Below are 18,450 nucleotides of genomic sequence, written 5' to 3' on the forward strand. Positions count from 1 at the left end.
ATAAAATTAAAGTGATAAATTTCAATATTGGATAATAATTTTTATGAAAATATTATACACCCACAATATGGATGAAAAAAAAAGTGATTTGAAAAAAAAAATATATTTGATTTCAGATATATGAGGTTTTTAAAAGTAAGAGATATTAGTATCTTTAATTGAATTTCATTTTTATATCTTTAATTTAGTTTTTAAGCAAATTTATTAATCCAATTGGTGTTTATTCTTCACTTGATTCATGATATCATTTCAATTAGATATTTTAATATTAATATAAAGAGTTAATTACAATACTGATATTTGAATTTTGAAAAAAATGCATACATTAATACATGAAAAAATAAAATGTAATTTGCATCTTAAATTTTCAAATAATGTATAATTTACGTTATAAACTTTTAAATTATATATCATATTAATACAAATTCTACTATCGTTAATTATATCAAGTTATTTATGCTACGTTTGACGAATATTATTAAGTTAAATGTTCATTACACATGCTATCAACATATTTGTTTAATATAAATTTAAAATATATATTTTTACCTTAACCCTAAAAATTATTTAGAATTGGTTAATTGTTTTTTGTCACATGAGATCCACATTAAAATTTTTACAACATATCTAACATTTTTATTTAACAAACTAGTTTTTCTTACTTGTACCATACATGAAAATTTTTATTATATTTTTTTAATTTAAAATTTTAATTTATACTAATTTTTATATTGTATATAGATAATAAAAATATTCCTAATCATTTATAATTTGTAATTTAAAATTACAAAAGCCTATAATGTATAAATTATTATGAAAGAATTTAAATAAGCATTATGAAAGCTTTGAAGTATAAAAATAAAATTACATATAAATCTCAATGAAAAAGTCAATATCTTATTTATAATTACGTATATTATTTTAATATGAAAACTAAGATTTACACATGCGATATATCGTGAAATACTTTTTCATATTTAATTTTGAAACTTTATCATATCAAACTTTTATAACGAATATATAATTGCTTTATCTTTTATAAATAATAAAATATTGATTGTGAGAAGAAATTATAAATATATATTTGATAATTATTTAATTTTTAAATTTTTAAAATTTTTTAAAATGTAGTTTATCCAAATTTAAGTTTGAATTAAGATAAAAGAGATTAGTCTAATTTTAAATTTAAATATGCATACAATTTTAAATTGAGATAGAATATCTTTCACATTTATTTTTAATTATAAAAAAATAAAAATAAAAAATTGATAAATAATAATGGTTTAAGCATAAACTTTAATATTTTAAATTTATATGAATATTGATTTATACAATATATGATTTTTTATTATTCATATTTTTAAAAATTATTTGAATTTTGTATTTCATATACATGATAAAAGTGAGATATGTGATATATTTTTTCAAGTTTAAATTATGATAAAACTTATATACTTTGAAAATTTTGGATAAATATAAAATTTTAAATTTTTAAAAAATTAAATAATTGATTAAATAAAATTATTTAAAATTATTTTATGTATCAATAATTACTCATCTCAACGTTTACATAAGTAGATCTTATTAGGTTTTTATATATGTTTTATAATATTATATATGATAACATACATATAACAAAATTATTTTATTACGAATCATATAAATAAATTAAGTTAATAATATTAAAATTAAAATTAAAATAATATATTATTTAAAAATTTAAGTTATAAATTATATGTTTTATTTTTATTCATATATCAAATTGTTCATTTTTTAAGGGTTGACATACCAAAAGTATAATTAATTATAATATAAATATTATATAATATTTATTTTTAAATATTATATTAACATTTAATTAATTATTTATTTAACCCATATTATGAGCGGACATAAGAGTAGTTCTTTTAAATTCTACTAATGTGTTATTGATTTTTCTCATTTCCAATGTACATTTGGCTCAAAAAATACGACCATCTCCTATGTACAAAATATATATTTATTGCAATTAGTTATTTTTTGGTTGAAATGTGCAAATTTTTGATAAAATTAAATGATAATTAAGTGATACTACTGAAAGAACTTTAAAAAAATTTTGATATTTCATATAAAAAAAATAAAAATTCCATTGAAAACATAAAAAAATTGGCGGTTTTTTAAAGTCGGCGGTTAATTCTTTCTTCCTCTGAAGGGAAGAAAAGCGGTTGAGAGAGGCGTTAACCCCGAAAAGCGAGGGGAAGAAAAGGCAAAAGAAACCGAAGATGTCGGGGATGGGAGACGGGTACGTGGGCACGGCCCAAGATGCGGTGAGGATCCGACGTCTGGAGAAGCAGAGAGAAGCCGAGCGCCGCAAAATCCAAGAGCTTAAAACCAAGTCCGCCTCCGCTAAGGCCCAACCTGGTCTCCTCCAATTCGGCTCAAGCACTTCCGAGGTTCATCTCCTTTCTTTTCCCTTGTAATTTGCAACCCTAGGGTTTTCTTTTTTTCCCTTTTTCCTCTTCGAAATCTGTTAGTTTCATTTCATTCATCTTTCTTTTCCGTTTTGTTTGTTTCTTCAGATTCTTGAGACTGCATTTAAGAAGGAAACTGTTGGTTTGGTTACAGGAGAGCAATATGTCGAGAAGGTAATTTACTCTCTTAATTGTTCATTCCATTGTGTTTATGCTTATCAAAATAAGGTGCCTAAAGCGAATTGTTATTGATACCTTTGACAGAGAGTTAATATCCGAAACAAAATCGAACAGGAAGAGAAGGAGAAACTCCACAAGCTTCAACAACAGTAAATTGCATATATAATTTGTTATATTTTTCTGTGGATCTTTTTTTCTTCTTTATTTAGTTAATATGTTATCATCTTAATGCTATAGGGAGGAAGAGCTTCAGTTGCAAAAGCGTAGAAACAGGAAGGTTAAGGGGAATTCTCGACTATCTTTTGCAGATGATATGGAGAATGGAAGCGATGTCCAAAACAGTGAGAATTTATCTGTTTTCTCTTACACTTAAAAACATCATAGTAATAGATTTATGTTAGTTGCAATATAATTTGTTTGTATCTAGGGTGTTTTTGGTAAATAAGATTATGATAAGACAGGATAAGATGATATTATGGTTAGCATTAGATTAAATAATGTTATACTATCTTGTGTTTGATGTATTCAAGGATTAGGATAGGATAATTTATTTATTGGTCAAAATTATCCTTCCTCTAAGTTTGTACAGTTTAAATTATTGATGTAATTTTTAAGGGTATAATAGGACATGTAAGTTCAATCCCATGAATTAAAAATAATCCCCTTCACTTTGGGAGGATTGAATCATTCTATACCAAGATGCTAGTTAATCTTCCTTACAATCCTATCCCTTTTCTTAGAAATGAACCAAACATAGTATAGGATGATTATTATCCTATCCTATCCATCATCTTATGCGTCATACATGACCCTAATTTACAAATGTTGTATCTTCAATATGCAAATTGGTCTTATAAAATTTTACCAAATCAAAACTTGTTATCGTGTGCTCGATTGTTCCACTTATCTATAGTGTGCTGAGATCTAGAGTTTTTTGTCTTAACATTTGTATGGCAAAGTGGTAATCAAGTAGTCTGTGGATAGACTAGGTTGATTACTAATTGGAGTTGGTAAAGGGGATTGTTTTGCGAGTTGTCGTCAAGGACCATTTTGTCTTCCCAAAAATGGTGTTTTAGTTTCTTTCATATTTCCAGGATTGCAACTAATTTTTTAATATTTTTTCTGAGCCACAGATTGGTTCCCATCGTGAAGAATTTAGTCTATATGGATCATTGGGTCAATGAACATGGAGGATTAGCATAGGAGCATGAAGTTTTGTTGCATTATAAACAGTAACTACCTTTTGAGTCCTTTCTTTGTTGTTGTGGGCTGTCATGCCAGCTGTTATAGATTGTTTTTCTATTGACTTGATGTCATTCTTTCTGAGAATGTTGCCTAGGTGGCATTGGCTTTCTATCCTTGGGTAATTGAATTTCAGTCAATCATAGATAATAACTGCTTTTCATTTGCATGCTGGGTTTTCTCTAGAATGATTTATGTATCGATTTTTCACTATTATTTAACCTAATTATTTTGTCACTGCTGTGAACTACAGTTTGATTTTTTGAGATCCTGTTCTTTGCTATATAAGGTTGGACATAGGATGGCATTTTTGCATTTTTTGTTAAATATACAAATTTCACTGTTGTTTACTTTCTAGAGACTTAAAACTTCATTGTTGATTCTTTCATATGGAAGACTCAAGATGGTAGCTTCCATTATGCTTTACGCAGAAAGATCAGAACCAAAGAGGTTTACTCGTGGAAAATTTGGCAAGGATCCCACAGTTGAAACGAGGTTTTTACCTGACTGGTGACATCTCTGTCTATAGTTTGTTTCTGTTGGTGTGCCATGCGTGCATGTGTGTTTGTAGCAGAATTGAACCTAACATTTGAGCTTAGGGTTGATGAGGATGATCTTTCAGTGAACGGGAGGCAGAGAAGCAAGCTGAGCGGGAAAGGCTGCGGAAATAGTGGATTCGTGAACAGGAGCAAATTAAGAGTAAGTTTTACTCTGACATTTTCCTTTTTGAAATGGATGCATGAAATATAGCATCTTGACCAAGTTTTTCTTTTTTTTTTTTGTGTGTGTGTTTCAGATGAACTCCTCGAAATTACTTACAGCTACTGGGATGGAGCAGGCCATAGACGAGTGATCCAGGCAAGTAAAATTACCTAAAAAAAAAAACCAATTTGAATGCTTTTTTTTTCTGCATCTTTTTTCTCATCTAGTGATAATTTTAAGTGGTTCTGTTTTTCTGTTGTTCAGGTACATAAGGGTGATACCATAGGAGAATTCCTTCGAGCAGTTCAGCTGCAACTCGCACCAGAGTTTAGAGAGATTCGAACAACTTCTGTGGAAAATCTGCTTTATGTGAAGGAAGATCTTATCATTCCTCATGTGAGTTGGATGTGAAATCAAGATCTTAATTACAACTACGATGTTTAATGTGTTTAAAGGATGTTAACTAATTTGATTTCATTTCTTTTCATGGTTATGAAAGTTCAGCAACATAGCTTCTACGAACTGATTTTTAATAAGGCAAGGGGCAAAAGTGACGTATTGCTCCATAAACTCTTCTGCATATAGTTGCCACGTATTGCTTGTTACAAGTGATTCCATCTTTTGCAGTTTAACATTGTTTTATTCAACTCTGAATATGATGAAAAGAACAAATTAGCATCAGTAGTTCAAGCATTTTGAGATTGTTAAATCATCCTAAATCTTAGTCTTGTAGAGTTTATTAGCACCCATTGCTTATTAATTTGGTTTACCCTTTTCTTCAAACAGCTTTTTCATTTTGATGTGCACGAAGATGTGCGAACGATAGCTGATGCTACGATTGAGAAGGATGAGGTATTGTTTTTCCTCCCTCTTATTCTTGCTTGAAGAGGTTAACATAGTGCATAGATTTTTGTGGTATACAATGAAGTCATTTCTCCGGTTGTTGACAGTCTCATGCTGGTAAAGTAGTGGAGAGGCATTGGTACGAAAAGAACAAGCACATCTTCCCTGCTTCAAGATGGGAGGTACTTTGTCTCTCTCTGTGCTTGCGTCTGTATATACTTGTCGGGTTGCCAGTGTGGTTTGCTTTTGCTTGTTAGGAGAATTATTGTGATTTGGGAAGAGTGAAGACTAATTTTTAGTTGTCATTTGTCAGATATATGACCCAACAAAGAAATGGGAGCGCTACACCATCCATGGAGATTGATTAGCCGTTGCTCGTTGGAGGACCGTTTGTTTATTTCTTTTAACAAAAAAATTTTTTTTTTTCCTACAAACAGATGATTTACTGTTATCTGTTGCCATTGCCTTGGGGCTTCATTTTGTATCTTTATTATTTATATTAGATCTTTTAGAGATTTAAAAGTTGATGATGGAATATATGGGTTGCTTGATTTTTAGGAACTCTAAAAAAAACAGAAAATATAATTGTAATTTAGTCGTGGATAAATCAAAATCATTTAGAACCAGAAAACGATACCGTCATCATCTTGTTTCTCAGGACTCCAAAACGACACCGTGGAGCACGAATGAACGAACAAGCAGTGGTAGTGTTATATAAGGACGCCATTGACCGAAGAGTCAACGTTTGGCTTGGTCTGTCTGTGTGTTCGGCTCTCAGTTATTTGTAGGCATCGGAAGTTCCAGTCTTTATTATTTTTCCTTTTCTCGCACGCCGATCATTTCATTTTTTTTTCATTAATTTTTTGAAGGAAAAAGAAAAAAAACTCTCGCAAATGGCGATGATAAATTTCAGGGTTTTCTTCTTAGCTCTGCTCCTCCTCGTTTCTCCTCTCCTTCAAGGTTCGTCAATTATTTCCCAGATCTAGATCTATTCACAGTAACTTAACCTCTATAAGTAGCTATTTATGCTTCGATTTTTTTTTTTCGAATTTCTGCTTCCTTGTTTACTGCGATTGTTCTGCTCTGTTGAAATGATATGCAATTCGATTCGTTTTATGTCTTTACAGTTAAATCCATGTGAGATTGATGTGTTTCTCTTGATTTATGGTTCGATAGTGGGAATTCGAAGTGATTTCTTTGTTTTCAAATTCACGGTTGCATTGCGTGGCCTTAAAATTTCAGTAGATTTCTTTTCCATTTTTATTTGTTTGGAAAAAGCTTGGGCATCCTTTTGATAACATTTCTTATTGTTACTTTAGTGCCTTTTGAAAGTTCTGTTTAGCTTTCCTTTTTCCTCTAACAAAAGGCAACTAAAAAGAGTGCTTTTCAAGTACTTGGATGTCCTTTTCTATGACATTCTAGATGTTGAATTTGTTTGTTGCTTTAATTTTTGTTTACGTTTTGTATCTCATAAATTAATAAATAAATTGTCAATGTTGTTTCTAAATTACGATAAGGCATGAATTTTCTTTTGTGTGATAGTTGCTAGGTGTCAATTAGAATCAGAGGCAGATGTTGCAGAAGCTGTTGAAGGAGGTGATCTTGGGATTGTTGGTGAGGATGTTCAGGATTTTAGTGATGGGAATTTTGGCCCAGCTCCAGGTGTTGAAACTGTCTGCGTTTTCCCCAAAAATAGCGCCAAATGTAAGAACTTTTTGATGCTGCATGTGGGATTTTGATGTTTTATGATTTTGAGAGTGATGTGAATTTTTATTTGATTGCTTACGGCTATCCTTTTTTTTCTTTGGCAGTGGTTGTCGCTGGAGAAGAGACAGAACTCCTTGTTGGGATGGAAAATGTTGGTAATTAATTCGTCTTCACAACATTACTGGCTTGTTTTACAGTGAAATGTGATGTAATGTGTTGAATAGGTTTAATTTATCCGTCTTGCAGTGGTTATGCTTAAATGCCTGCCTCTTTTTCGTTAGCCATGTGGTGTTCCTTCTCTCATTTGCTTAACTTATTTAAATTGCAGGGGAGTCACCTGTGAATGTCATTGCTGTCAAAGCCAGTGTTCATCTCCCTTTTGATCATCGTATGCTTGTTCAAAATCTTACAGCACAGGTAATCATAGGTTTTCTTAATATTCTGCTGGTTAAAATTTTCAAATACATTGTACTAGTTAAAATTTTAAAATACTCATGATTAATTAGTTCAGTTTCATTTTGATTAATTTCTATTATTTCCCAATTTCAACTTTGCATAATTGAATATCTTGCCCTTTTGTCTTTATAAACAAAAATTAAATATACATTGAGTTTGTTCTTCTGGAATCTAGATCATTTTCATGTTTGTTTGCTTAGCCTATGTTGTCTACAAAGTGAAAGACATTGAATCTTGTATGTTCTCTTGTTGAGTTGTATCTTTATTGAATGTTTTAAATATCCATTGTCAAACATTTGGCCAATAATATGAGTTTTATGCAATATGACAGATTAGTTTATGTTCCCGTTGCAACTGCTTACCCACTTTAATCAGTTTTAACAGTTATAGTGGAGTTGATTAATTTAGCCAAGGCTGATTAATATGATGGATGTATGTTGAAATTGTGTTGAGATGTTATATCTCAGTTGACGAAACAACAGCAGAGAGTTTGGCACTAATGTACATTTTGCTGTATCTTTAACTGTTTATTGTAGACCTTAGAATAATATTAAGATCAGAGACTGAGCATGTAGACACAGTTTAGACATTCATGCTCTAATTGGTCACTCTGCAAATATAATGCTGTGCAGCTGGTTTTGACTATTCTGTGGTTTAAGTTTTGAGGGGGTTTTTTTTTTTTCCATTCTTTGTTATCAAATGCTTGTGGCATTATTTAAAAAAGATCTTGAGCTTCCTGTTGCTGCAAAGTTGTTATCTTGGAGTTTTACACCCTATGTTGTTGGATTGAAACTGCCTTGTGACATTTGCTTGTAGATTTTGTAATTGAAAATGTCTATCTTAATGTAGGCCTTTAACAATGCATCTGTACCCCCTTCAGCACAAGCCACTTTCCCTTACATATTTGCTGTTAGCAAGTTCTTACAGGTAAATGCTTACTCTGGGGATTTTATGCTTAGAACTTTATATAAGTTATTTTTTTGTGAGAAGGACAGTATTGCAGTTAAGCTTACACGTCTAGAACTTTGATGCAGCCTGGAACTTTTGATCTTGTGGGTACAATTGTTTATGATATTGACCAGCACCCATACCAAAATACATTCTATAATGGTACCATTGAAGTTATTGAGGCTGGTGGTTTCCTCAGTGTTGAGTCTGTTTTTCTTGTTACCCTTGGGATAGCACTTCTTGTTCTCTTTGGTTTATGGCTTCATGGTCAATTTCAACGTATCTCCAAGGTATTCTAATTGTGTCACCTTGCAGTTATTATATTAATTTACTCCAGTAACTATGTACGACAATGCAGTATGCATGAGACACGATTAACTCGTGTTTGAAGCTAGTAATTATAAGATCCAATCTAACAAGGCTTTTTGCTGATAGAAAATATTGTTGGATCTCTCTCAGAAACGTTCACATCCATGTATACATTGAGGAAAATCTACATTGTTCTAGCATTAATGAGCTATTTCAAATTGTCAGCAAGCTGTTGAGCTGGGAATGTTCAATATTTGTGATTTTTGTTCTTACATTGAAGAAAGTTTCCACTTGCAATGCTACTTTATTGTGGCATGGACACTTGTAAGGAGAGAGAGAGAGAGCCAGAGGGATCAGTGCTTGTATCTATATACATGCTTCTTATGTTTCTTTTGTGGAATAAAGCTAATATGTTTGCCTTTAATCTTTTGCATCTTTTGCTAGAAAACTAAGAGGGCTACAAAGGTGGAAGTCGGAACTGGGACTACTGATGCCTCATTGGATGAATGGCTTCAGGTTATGGCTTGGCTTATGCATCATCACTTCCCAAAAATTTCCAATGCTGTTGGCTTTGTTTTTCTTTTCACTCCTTTCACCCCTGACTGCTCATATCTGTTTAGGACTTCTTTTAAATATAGAATATCATGAGTTCATTGCAGGCTATATTAACTATTAACGAACTCTGTTGGAGTGTTGCTGATAATTTCCTGTTTTGGCTGTCCTAAATTATAGGGAACTGCTTACACTCAGTCTGCTTCCAAATTAAAGAAGAAGTAGATGGGCAGTGCCTGTGAAGTGCAGGCTATTGTAACTCATGCTAGGCATTTGGAAATTCTAAGTGAAGGCACGAGTAGTTTGAGAATTAGGCCAGGAAAAGACATACCTTGCTGTTGTAGCATTTGAAAGATTTTTTTTTTTACATTTTTATTTTCTTGAGGATGCTGGAATCGGGCCTTTTTGAAAAACTATGATATGAGACAGAATGATACATTTTATTGAACTCGAGGAATTTTTCCAGATCACATGATATTTTCCTGCTTCAAGCCAGCAAGGTCATTCTCGTACGTACCAAAAGTAGAAACTTCGAACAATGTGGTGTGTTAAATATCCTTGTCGGTTACTTTCTCCGTTACTTTCACTGCTTACAATTGTCAGGTTCCACGATATCTGATCGTGGTCATTAAATTCCCTTGTCAAGCTCTTTTACAAAATTCCATTTTCTTTGTTTGGAAAGGCAGTCAAATCTACCAGAACAACCAACTTGCAAAGTACACCATCACCCTTTTGTTTGAGAATTTTTTGTATTTTTTTTTATCTGTAATGATTTAAATTTTGATAACTGAAATTAAAAATTTAACATTTTATCGTTTCTCGAATTTTTTTTATTCTGCTTAATTATATAGGCTAAATTGAAATTCATAAAGCACCCTCAAAATAGGTCTTTAAGTTCGACCGTCAATTCACAATTTTAACCTAAATATTAATACTAGTACTAGTAGTCGTACCTATTGGTTGGAAGGTGTTTTCAACTCTTATAACCTAAATTTGCGGCATTATGGCCATCTACATGCAGCAAAAAACCCCATTCGGGGACACATCTTTGATGGTGAAGGCTGGCCATGCACCATAACAATTAAAAATGGCCGTTGGATTATCTGTTAATGACCTGCTCAAGTCATGACTCTTGTCAAAAATATTACCTGAATATCTAAACCCTACATATAATTTAGCAATTTTATCACGTCATTGTTTGATTGTGGACAAATATCATCCACAATTCCTCTCACCAAATATTAAGGTGCATAAATTACAATAATGTCTTTGTTGAAATTGAGATGTAGTGCTTGACCCCACATTTTGTATGTGACTTATACCTAAATTTTCAATATTAAACCGTGATTTTGTTTTCTGGATTATGAGGAACAGCCTTTATGCTTTAGTTTCTTTTGATGTAATCATATTTATTGATTTTTTTTCTGATGTATATGATAGTCCCATCAGTAGTCTTTTATCAGTAGCAAGCACTTAATCAATCACACAGCTCACCTATCTGCAATCTGCACATGGTGATTAAATGTAAATTTATCAGAAAATATTTAATTATTCAAAAGCTATCATTTCTAATGCCGTTTTTGTCTTAGCTACTAAAATCTCTTTTGATGGCAGAAGACATGGTCCACCTCCACCATGATCAATTAGATTATTAGCTGTTAGCTCATTAAGAGTCACTTGACTCATCAGTTCTGTCAATTTATATGCAATGTATGCCATGTGTCCAAGCTTAAGTCAACAAAAAGAAAAAAAAATTACAAAATTTCAATGAGTCTCTTCTTCTGCTCCATAAGCTGGTATTGTGAAGTCATGGTTGAACTGCAACCCATAGTATTAGTCAAGTGGTTGGCATTGTGGTTGATTCACGTGAAACTGTCATGTTCCTTAATTATATATGCAAATTGCTAACTCTTCTGTCACTCATTCCTCTCATTTCAGGCTCATCAATAATGTGGGATCAAGAAAACCAAATATTAATGTTACAGATTTGTTATTATGCAATTTTGCAGGACCATTTGTGTAATTCAACCAACATTTTTCCATAAGCAAAATATTTATGAAAGTTAGTAAGTAGGTTTAAAGAGATGAGAACACGGCAAAATTTAGCTGTGTGCAGTTGAAAGTTCATTCAATGAAGATAATGTCATTTGCTCAATGATCGCCGGTGTAGCACGTTTCTATCTTTTTCAAACCATAACCCTAGGTTATCTCTAAGGGACAAAGGGGAAGGGGTCCCTAACCTCATGTGAAGCCTTTAAGTGTGGTGTCGGTGAGCCTTTGGATTGGCTTCCCCTTGACATCATTATATAATAAGGCTTGCTATCAATCTGAGCAGTCAAGCTCATTGCTCCTGATCAGCTCATAAGCTGATAAACTGATATTCTTTGATTTGGTTTCCTAGTCGTTTGCTGTTTTGGGGCAGTAAAAGCTTGGCTTCGCGATGCAGATCCTCCCATTTCGAGGAGGCGCACTGGCGTGCTTCTTGGTGTCCTTGCTATTTGTAGCGAGTTTTTGCAATGTTGATGGTAAAACAGTTGAGGTAGTCGGGGTTGGAGAATGTGCAGATTGTGCAGAGAATAAGTTCGAGACTAGCCATGCATTTTCAGGTATTTTTATGATCACCTAGTCAAATCTTAAATGTGCTGGCTACACTGCTTTGCTGAACAATGGTCATTAAAACATGTGGTCCAGTAACACTGATATTGCAATTTTGATCTTATGCTATTTGTTTTTCTCTTTCCAGGGCTTCGGGTAACCATAGACTGCAAGCCAGAAAATGGGGAGTTCAAAACTCGAGGTTCTGGCGAGCTTGATAAGCAAGGGAATTTCAAGGTGTCTCTTCCTGAGGACTTGGTTAAAGATGGCAAATTGAAGGAAGAATGCTATGCGCAGCTTCACAGTGTATCAGCTGCACCTTGCCCTGCCCATGATGGCCTGGAGTCCTCCAAGATAGTCTTCAAGTCCACAAGTGATGAGAAACACAACTTTGGGCCGAAAGGAAAGCTCAAATTCTCACCAGTAACATGTGCCTCAGCTTTCTTTTGGCCTCACTTTAAGCACCCTCCACTGCCTAAGCTTCCACCACTTCCCCCATTGAAAAGCTTCCACCATCATTACCCACTACTCCCTCCAATCTACAAGAAGCCTCTTCCGCCACCAATCCCAATATACAAACCCCCACCAGTTCCAGTATACAAAAAACCACTTCCTCCCCCAGTTCCAATCTACAAACCTCCTCCAGTTCCAGTATATGAAAAGCCACTTCCACCTCCAGTTCCAATCTACAAGCCTCCAGTATACAAGAAACCACTTCCTCCTCCAGTTCCAATCTACAAACCTCCTCCAGTTCCAGTATATGAAAAACCACTTCCTCCTCCAGTTCCAATCTACAAGCCTCCTCCAGTTCCAGTATATGAAAAACCACTTCCTCCTCCAGTTCCAATCTACAAACCCCCGGTATATAAGAAACCACTTCCTCCTCCGGTTCCTGTCTACAAGCCTCCGGTATATAAACCCCCTCCATACGAGAAACCACTTCCTCCTCCGGTTCCTGTCTACAAGCCTCCGGTATATAAACCCCCTCCATACGAGAAACCACTTCCTCCTCCAGTTCCAGTCTACAAGCCTCCGGTCTATAAACCTCCTCCAGTTCCGGTATACAAGAAACCACTTCCTCCCCCAGTTCCAATATACAAGCCTCCAGTCTATAAGCCCCCTCCAGTTCCAGTGTACGAGAAACCACTTCCTCCCCCAGTTCCAGTTTACAAGCCTCCTCCAATTCCAGTCTATAAGAAGCCACTTCCACCTCTTCCAAAGATTCCTCCATTCCCTAAGAAGCCATGCCCTCCCCTTCCTAAGCTCCCTCCTCTCCCCAAGATTCCTCCAAAGTATTTCCACCACCCCAAGTTCGGAAAATGGCCTCCATTGCCACCATTTGCTCCACATCATCCTTAAACTCTTGTGGTGATAGGTGCAAGTAGAGTGAACTGTTTGATGCAATTAATGAAGGTTAGTGTGAAGAAGTTCGATTCCCAGCATGCAATAAAAGTCTTTCAAGGAGTGACAAATGAAGAAAGCAGAATAAAAAAAAAAAGGTTTAAATTAAGAGACGAAGGAAAGACTTATGCTCATTGTTAATTTATGCTTTATATCAGATAAATTAAGTTGGAAGCTTGGAGATTGTTTTTGTTATTTGGTTATCACAATAAGGTGTGAATTTGTAATTTTCTATTGCAATAATAGTAATTTAAGTTTCTAACGAGTTGAATTCAATTAATTTAAGCAATAATTTTTATCTTATCAGCACACTACGATTTTTTTTTTTTTTACAAAAATAATCAAATAATTAGGACTATAGTGCACCAAGTTGCTGCTTCTTTTCTTTTTGCTTAGCCAAAACTGCAAAAGTCGACATGGATGATTTCCTTTTGATGTTCAAATTAAAGCTCAAAAAAGATGAATTTAGTAACAAACACCTTTTCGTGATGAAAGTCACACTTTTTCCATCTTCTTTTGGATGAAATTTACATTTCAATCTATATAGAAAGGGAACAAAAAAAAAAAAAAAGATGGATAGGCACCATTTGACCGGATATGTCGAGTGTCAAACATTTATAATTGATGCCCCTAAGTCCCAACAAATCTTTCTGGAAGCCATAAGTAGTGTGGTTGTGTTAATATACATTTCCGTAGCTCTCATTGAAGTTCTATAGTCTGGTTTTTTATGTACGTGGTACGTACATAACCATATCGTCATGGTGATGAAAATGGGGTCACTACGAATTTTTACTTATTAGTCTATATTTTTCTTTTGTGGTATACGTATTTTTTCTCCAAAAATTTTAAGTTTCAAGAGCTATCCCATTAGAAACACTAATATATATATATATATATATATATATATCTAATTCTAAGTAATTGAAAGGGAATAATAATTAAAATGAAAAATTTAATAACAATTCTCACTATCATAACTTTAATATTTTATTATTTGTTGATGCTATTTTTTAAATCTGACAATCTCAAATACGATATGGTGATATAATATTAAAATGATATGAATAAATAATATGAATATGATATGATTTAAAATTTTAATAAAAATTATAAATATTTTTAACAAAACAAAAAAAATTATATTTCATATTTTGGTGTCAATATAAATTATAATATATAATTTTTATATAAAATATGATATAAATACATTAATTATTAATATTTTATATAATATAAATATACGAATTATTAAACCTACTATCTTCTATGCTTATTAAATTCAAATAGCAAATAAGAAAACCGTATCATACTTGATTAAGAAAACCATTGCAAAACATTACGTACTTGAATTCTTGCGTGAAAAATGGGGCTGTTAATTGTGTATTGGAATTAAGTTGGAAGAAGTCAACATTAAGAGGTGACAACACACTCAAATTTCATGACGACTGCTCGAGCAAATTCCGCTAATCATGGTTCATTCGGGCGGAGATGTTGGGGTTGGTTGATGTTAGGGTTTGGGTATTAAAATTAGTATTCAAAATTAGATATGATAATTTATATATTTATATTATATAAAATATTAAAAATTTATATATTTATTTATGTTTTAGGTTATAAATACGTATCATAATTTATATCGATACAAAAATATAAAATATATATTTTTTATTTTATAAAATTTATTTATAATTTTTATTAAAATTTTAAATTATATTATTTTTATATTTTTTATTTATATCATTTTTATATTATTTAAAATTAATAAATCTACCTAAAATGCAATAATCTTCGTTGTGTAAACTGAGAAGCCTCAAATTCATTTGGAGAATTGGCTTGGCATTGGTCGCAGCGATAGTTGTTCAGTTACTGATATTTTAGGCAAAGTGATACCGTACTTCTTTTCAAAGAGAGCCCATCCAACCCCACTACTTTTCAGTAAAAATTAGAGTAAAAAAAATAAAAAATGCATTTATAATTATAATGATAAATTCGATTCAAATCAATGTTTTTAATTGGTTCACATTAAATTTAGATATTAAATATATATATTAAATTTAGATAAAAAATATAAAAAAATAAATTGAATTGAATTGAATTATATATTTTTATTATTTTTTATATATTTTAAAATTTTATAAAATAAAAATAATTATTTAATACTTAAATTTATTTAAATATATTAAAGTTTTATATTTAAATAATATATAAAAATAAAAAATTAATTAAAAAAACTAATAAATAGAATAAAATTTAATTCAAATTATATAAAAATTTAATATAAATATAAATATAAAATTTTATAATTATATATATTAATTAAAAAAATTAAATTAAATCTGATCTGATGTACAGTTATCGCTCTAACGAAAACAATGAAATTCATGGGTTAAGGTTGTAAAAGATGCCGATTTACAATTTAAAAATTACAGGTTAATCTTTTATGTGGACGCACGCAACTGATCTTTGTAGGCTATGAAACTCTTACTACTTTACTGCCTTATCTTTGAGAGAAACGGTGTCGTTTTAGTGACACTCCCAAAGAATTAAAGGGCTATGCCACCAAACCCACCTCGGATCCCAAAGACTAACCCTGGTTAATCTTCCCCCGCCACGACAACCCACGTGTCCATCACTCAACAGTCCAGATCCCTCTCCTTCCTCTATAAAATCCCTTCTATCTCTCTCTCTCTCTCTCTCTTGTAACCCTAACTACCCTACAAAACGAAATAAATCACCAAACACACTAACTTCTTCTCTCTCCAACTATGGCTTCAAACCCTAAGGTCTTCTTTGACATGACGATCGGTGGCCAACCGGCTGGTCGGATTGTGATGGAGCTCTTCGCTGATTGCACTCCCCGCACGGCGGAGAACTTCCGTGCCCTCTGCACCGGCGAGAAAGGCGTCGGCCGTAGCGGCAAATCCCTTCACTACAAAGGCTCAAATTTCCACCGCGTGATCCCCAATTTCATGTGCCAAGGAGGCGACTTCACAGCCGGAAACGGAACCGGAGGCGAATCCATCTACGGAGCAAAGTTCGCCGACGAGAACTTCCTCAAGAAGCATACCGGACCCGGCGTCCTCTCCATGGCGAATGCTGGACCCGGAACTAACGGATCTCAGTTCTTCATTTGCACGACTAAGACCGAGTGGCTCGATGGAAAGCACGTCGTGTTTGGACAAATTGTTGAAGGCATGGATGTGGTTAGAGCCATTGAGAAGGTTGGGTCCAGCGGTGGAAGGACTTCGAAGCCTGTTGTTATTGCTGACTGTGGACAGCTTTCTTAAAAAAAAAAAAACTTAATTCGGGGTTTTTATGCTTCTTTTTATGATCATTGTGTTTGGGCTATGTCGTTTTCAAGAACTTTCTTTATGTAGATTTTATGAACTACCATGAATAACGTAAGTTTTTATCATAATCATCATATACTTACCTTTATTCAGATAAAAATATCCATTTGGTCTTTATCGGGTTTCTTGATTTTTCATGCTATGACATTAGCCACAGCCCATGACTAATTTTATCTTAGGAAATGTGTAGGAGATCCGATCCACGGATGAAGTGTCAGTTAAAGAATCAAAAGAAGAGCAGACAACGATCGCCTGGTGATGTAATGAATAACGGGTAGCCTTTTTTCCTAATGGTCTTCGTGGGTGGGGCCGTGGGGGTCGCTCACTCAATCATTGGTACTATATTTTTGCCTTTGCTGATGTATAATACAACATAGAAGCATGCGGAATAATGTTTTGAGTTGTAATGTATTTTCTGCCAAATTGTCTCTGTTTTTTATACAACGCGTTAAGATAATGCTTGAAATATAAAATTATAATAAGATAAACAGAGTAAGATAATATAATATTAATATTATGAATAAGATTAAATTAAATAATATTATATTATTTTATATTATTTTATATTTGATGTATGTAAAAATTAAAATAAGATAATTTATTTATTTAAAATTATTTTTTAAAATTTATATAATTTAAATTATCAATGTAATTTTTAAGGATATAATTGAATATGTAAGTTTAATCTCATTATTAAAAATAATTTTTTTTACTTGACAATAATTAAATAATTTTATATAAAGAGAATATTAATATTTTTTACAATTTTATTATTATTTTTAGATACAAATTAAATATGATATAAAATAATTATCATCTTATTTTATTAATAATCTTATACATAAAACATAACTTAAATGCATGCATTTAATATTAACTCCGCTTTTACACTAAATATGATAATAGAAAATCTCTACTAAAAATGGTAACGGTTACTTAACAAACATTAGCTAATTTACCCCTTTTTTAGTTGCAAATTGATAGGGTAATTTTTCCAAACCATATTCCCATGCTTAATGCTTGATTTGAATGTTTGATGAAAATCGCCTTCCGATCGACTCTAAAATTTTTTTCATCCAAATGTACAATAAATTTATAGTTGATGTGAAATTTTCAAATAAGCTTTAATTGCCTATTGAAGGTTTAAGTTTGCTTAATTTGTAGTTTAACTAAGGCCTAAGGTTATTTACGGTATTAGCATTGAATTTCCATTAATAGATGTGACAATCTCAAATATAACAGGAAACCAATATGAATATCAAATATAAAAATGAGATAATTTAAAATTTTAATAAAAATTTTAAATAAATTTAATAAAATTAAAAAATTTATTTTATATTTTTGTATAAACATAAATTATGATACGTAATTTTTATATTGAATATGATACTAATATGTAAATTATTAATATTTTATATAATATAAATATACAAATTACTAAATATACCTATGAGTGAACTCTCATAAACTTACCGAAGGAGGCTCTTTCCTTTTGGGCTAAGCCTTTGATTGAATTTTGTTTCTGGGCCTTGAAGTTGGCCGTCAAATTTGGTTCTTCATTCACATGGACAAGTACTAGCACTATTCCTTTTTCAATATGAAAGTGGGGAATACAAACATCTGTACACCCAAACCTTTTCTTAATGAAACAGTAGTGTCAGCTATCCAGTTTTTCAGGCAAGTGTTTTTCTAAAGAAAGGTGCTCTAATCTTCAT

At 32.2% G+C, this 18,450-nt stretch overlaps 3 protein-coding genes and 1 pseudogene across 6 annotated transcripts; all 4 read left to right on the forward strand.

Annotated features, from left to right (window-relative positions):
* The first annotated feature begins 1,961 nt into the window (after positions 1-1,961).
* On the forward strand, positions 1,962-6,202 carry LOC111297703 (protein XAP5 CIRCADIAN TIMEKEEPER-like; annotated as a pseudogene). Its single transcript, XR_016328788.1, has 12 exons — positions 1,962-2,432; positions 2,559-2,624; positions 2,715-2,779; positions 2,868-2,971; positions 4,304-4,382; positions 4,495-4,571; positions 4,669-4,730; positions 4,839-4,970; positions 5,079-5,111; positions 5,361-5,426; positions 5,525-5,599; positions 5,731-6,202. The product of XR_016328788.1 is annotated as a protein XAP5 CIRCADIAN TIMEKEEPER-like (transcript).
* Positions 5,854-9,859, forward strand: LOC111297713 (translocon-associated protein subunit alpha-like). 2 transcript variants are annotated; one of them, XM_022892356.2, is made up of 9 exons: positions 5,868-6,201; positions 6,287-6,377; positions 6,960-7,121; positions 7,229-7,279; positions 7,453-7,541; positions 8,430-8,507; positions 8,615-8,818; positions 9,282-9,353; positions 9,570-9,859. In XM_022892356.2, the coding sequence occupies exons 2-9, from the start codon at positions 6,311-6,313 to the stop codon at positions 9,612-9,614; spliced, it is 768 nt and encodes a 255-aa protein (XP_022748091.2). In that variant the 5' UTR covers positions 5,868-6,201; positions 6,287-6,310; the 3' UTR covers positions 9,615-9,859. The 2 variants fall into 2 exon arrangements, with proteins under 2 accessions (XP_089601703.1, XP_022748091.2); XM_089745577.1 differs by lacking the exons at positions 9,282-9,353; positions 9,570-9,859 and adding an exon at positions 8,988-9,141 and having other exon boundaries at positions 5,854-6,377.
* Positions 9,860-11,726: 1,867 nt separating this feature from the next.
* On the forward strand, positions 11,727-13,647 carry LOC111298733 (uncharacterized). The gene is made up of 2 exons (XM_022893460.2): positions 11,727-11,995; positions 12,133-13,647. The coding sequence occupies exons 1-2, from the start codon at positions 11,830-11,832 to the stop codon at positions 13,341-13,343; spliced, it is 1,377 nt and encodes a 458-aa protein (XP_022749195.2). The 5' UTR covers positions 11,727-11,829; the 3' UTR covers positions 13,344-13,647.
* A 2,427-nt stretch (positions 13,648-16,074) lies between these two features.
* LOC111298734 (peptidyl-prolyl cis-trans isomerase 2-like) lies at positions 16,075-17,179 on the forward strand. Of its 2 annotated transcripts, none has more exons than XM_089745580.1 (2): positions 16,075-16,786; positions 16,915-17,179. In XM_089745580.1, the coding sequence occupies exon 1, from the start codon at positions 16,151-16,153 to the stop codon at positions 16,670-16,672; it is 522 nt and encodes a 173-aa protein (XP_089601706.1). In that variant the 5' UTR covers positions 16,075-16,150; the 3' UTR covers positions 16,673-16,786; positions 16,915-17,179. The 2 variants fall into 2 exon arrangements, with proteins under 2 accessions (XP_089601706.1, XP_089601705.1); XM_089745579.1 differs by having other exon boundaries at positions 16,926-17,179.
* The last annotated feature ends 1,271 nt before the right edge of the window (positions 17,180-18,450 follow it).

Source organism: Durio zibethinus, chromosome 16, assembly GCF_047325235.1.
Source record: "Durio zibethinus cultivar Kanyao isolate XHJ-2024 chromosome 16, ASM4732523v1, whole genome shotgun sequence".
Taxonomy (NCBI): Eukaryota; Viridiplantae; Streptophyta; class Magnoliopsida; order Malvales; family Malvaceae; genus Durio; species Durio zibethinus.

Bases quoted from the DNA above. Each gene is read 5' to 3' on its own strand.
- LOC111297713 (XM_022892356.2), top strand. From the start codon at position 6,311: ATGGCGATGATAAATTTCAGGGTTTTCTTCTTAGCTCTGCTCCTCCTC. The intron at 6,378-6,959 runs GTTCGTCAATTA...TTTGTGTGATAG, and splicing joins CGTTTCTCCTCTCCTTCAAG to TTGCTAGGTGTCAATTAGAA. The intron at 8,508-8,614 runs GTAAATGCTTAC...ACTTTGATGCAG, and splicing joins CTGTTAGCAAGTTCTTACAG to CCTGGAACTTTTGATCTTGT.
- LOC111298733 (XM_022893460.2), top strand. From the start codon at position 11,830: ATGCAGATCCTCCCATTTCGAGGAGGCGCACTGGCGTGCTTCTTGGTG. The intron at 11,996-12,132 runs GTATTTTTATGA...TTCTCTTTCCAG, and splicing joins GACTAGCCATGCATTTTCAG to GGCTTCGGGTAACCATAGAC.
- LOC111298734 (XM_089745580.1), top strand. From the start codon at position 16,151: ATGGCTTCAAACCCTAAGGTCTTCTTTGACATGACGATCGGTGGCCAA.